The 624-nt window shown below is 50.8% G+C and overlaps 1 protein-coding gene across 1 annotated transcript in view; it reads right to left on the bottom strand.

Annotated features, from left to right (window-relative positions):
- Nucleotides 1-296, bottom strand: part of EMH_0068560 (F14o23.7 protein, related, related) — a gene marked incomplete at both ends in the record, with an annotated part of 5,999 nt that extends 5,703 nt beyond the window's left edge. Inside the window, 2 exons of the mRNA XM_013498757.1 lie at nucleotides 3-23; nucleotides 233-296. Of these exons, the coding sequence (XP_013354211.1) occupies nucleotides 3-23; nucleotides 233-296 (85 nt within the window). The remainder of the gene's footprint in view (nucleotides 1-2; nucleotides 24-232) is intronic.
- Between the last annotated feature and the right edge of the window lie 328 nt (nucleotides 297-624).

The following is a 624-nucleotide window of genomic DNA, read 5'->3' as shown; positions in this document are numbered from 1 at the left end:
CACAGCAAAGTTGGCGATACACCCTAAACCACAGACCCAAACCCTAAACCCTAAACCCTAAACCCTAAACCCTAAAAAACCAGACCTTAAACCCTAAACCCTCGGCTGCAGTTGTGGCGAGCCTGCGGTGTGCAGCAGCACCGCATACACGCCTTCTACCGTGAATCCCCAAACCAGCCCGCCCGTTAAACCCTAAACCCTAAACCCTAAACCCTAAACCCTAAACCCTTACCTGGGGCTTGATACATCGCAGGAGCTGCAAGGATCAGCAGATCGGGCTGAACTTTTTCAGCCATCTTCACGGCTATGCGGACATTCCGAGCTACGAGCCCATCCGCCACAGCTGGCGCCGCAGCTAGTGACACCGGAAACTCCCCTGCAACAAACCCCAAACCCTAAACCCTAAACCCTAAACCCTAAACCCTAAACCCTTAATTTTGCACGGGTGGGTATAGAGACACAGACTGAGAAGGTAAGAATATGCGGGATCAAGCCAAGGAGATACACAAAGAACGGAGTTCATTACAGCTAGATTGTTTCTCCTTTCTTGTGCATGCATGCATGCATCTGCATGCATGCATCTGCATGCATGCATGCATCTGCATGTATTGCCTCTGACCGTAT

The sequence above is a fragment of the Eimeria mitis genome, genomic scaffold, assembly GCF_000499745.2.
Source record: "Eimeria mitis Houghton genomic scaffold, Emh_scaff3692, whole genome shotgun sequence".
NCBI lineage: Eukaryota > Apicomplexa > Conoidasida > Eucoccidiorida > Eimeriidae > Eimeria > Eimeria mitis.
The sequence above is the reverse complement of the archived record's forward strand: the minus strand, read 5'-3'. Positions and strand labels throughout refer to the sequence as shown.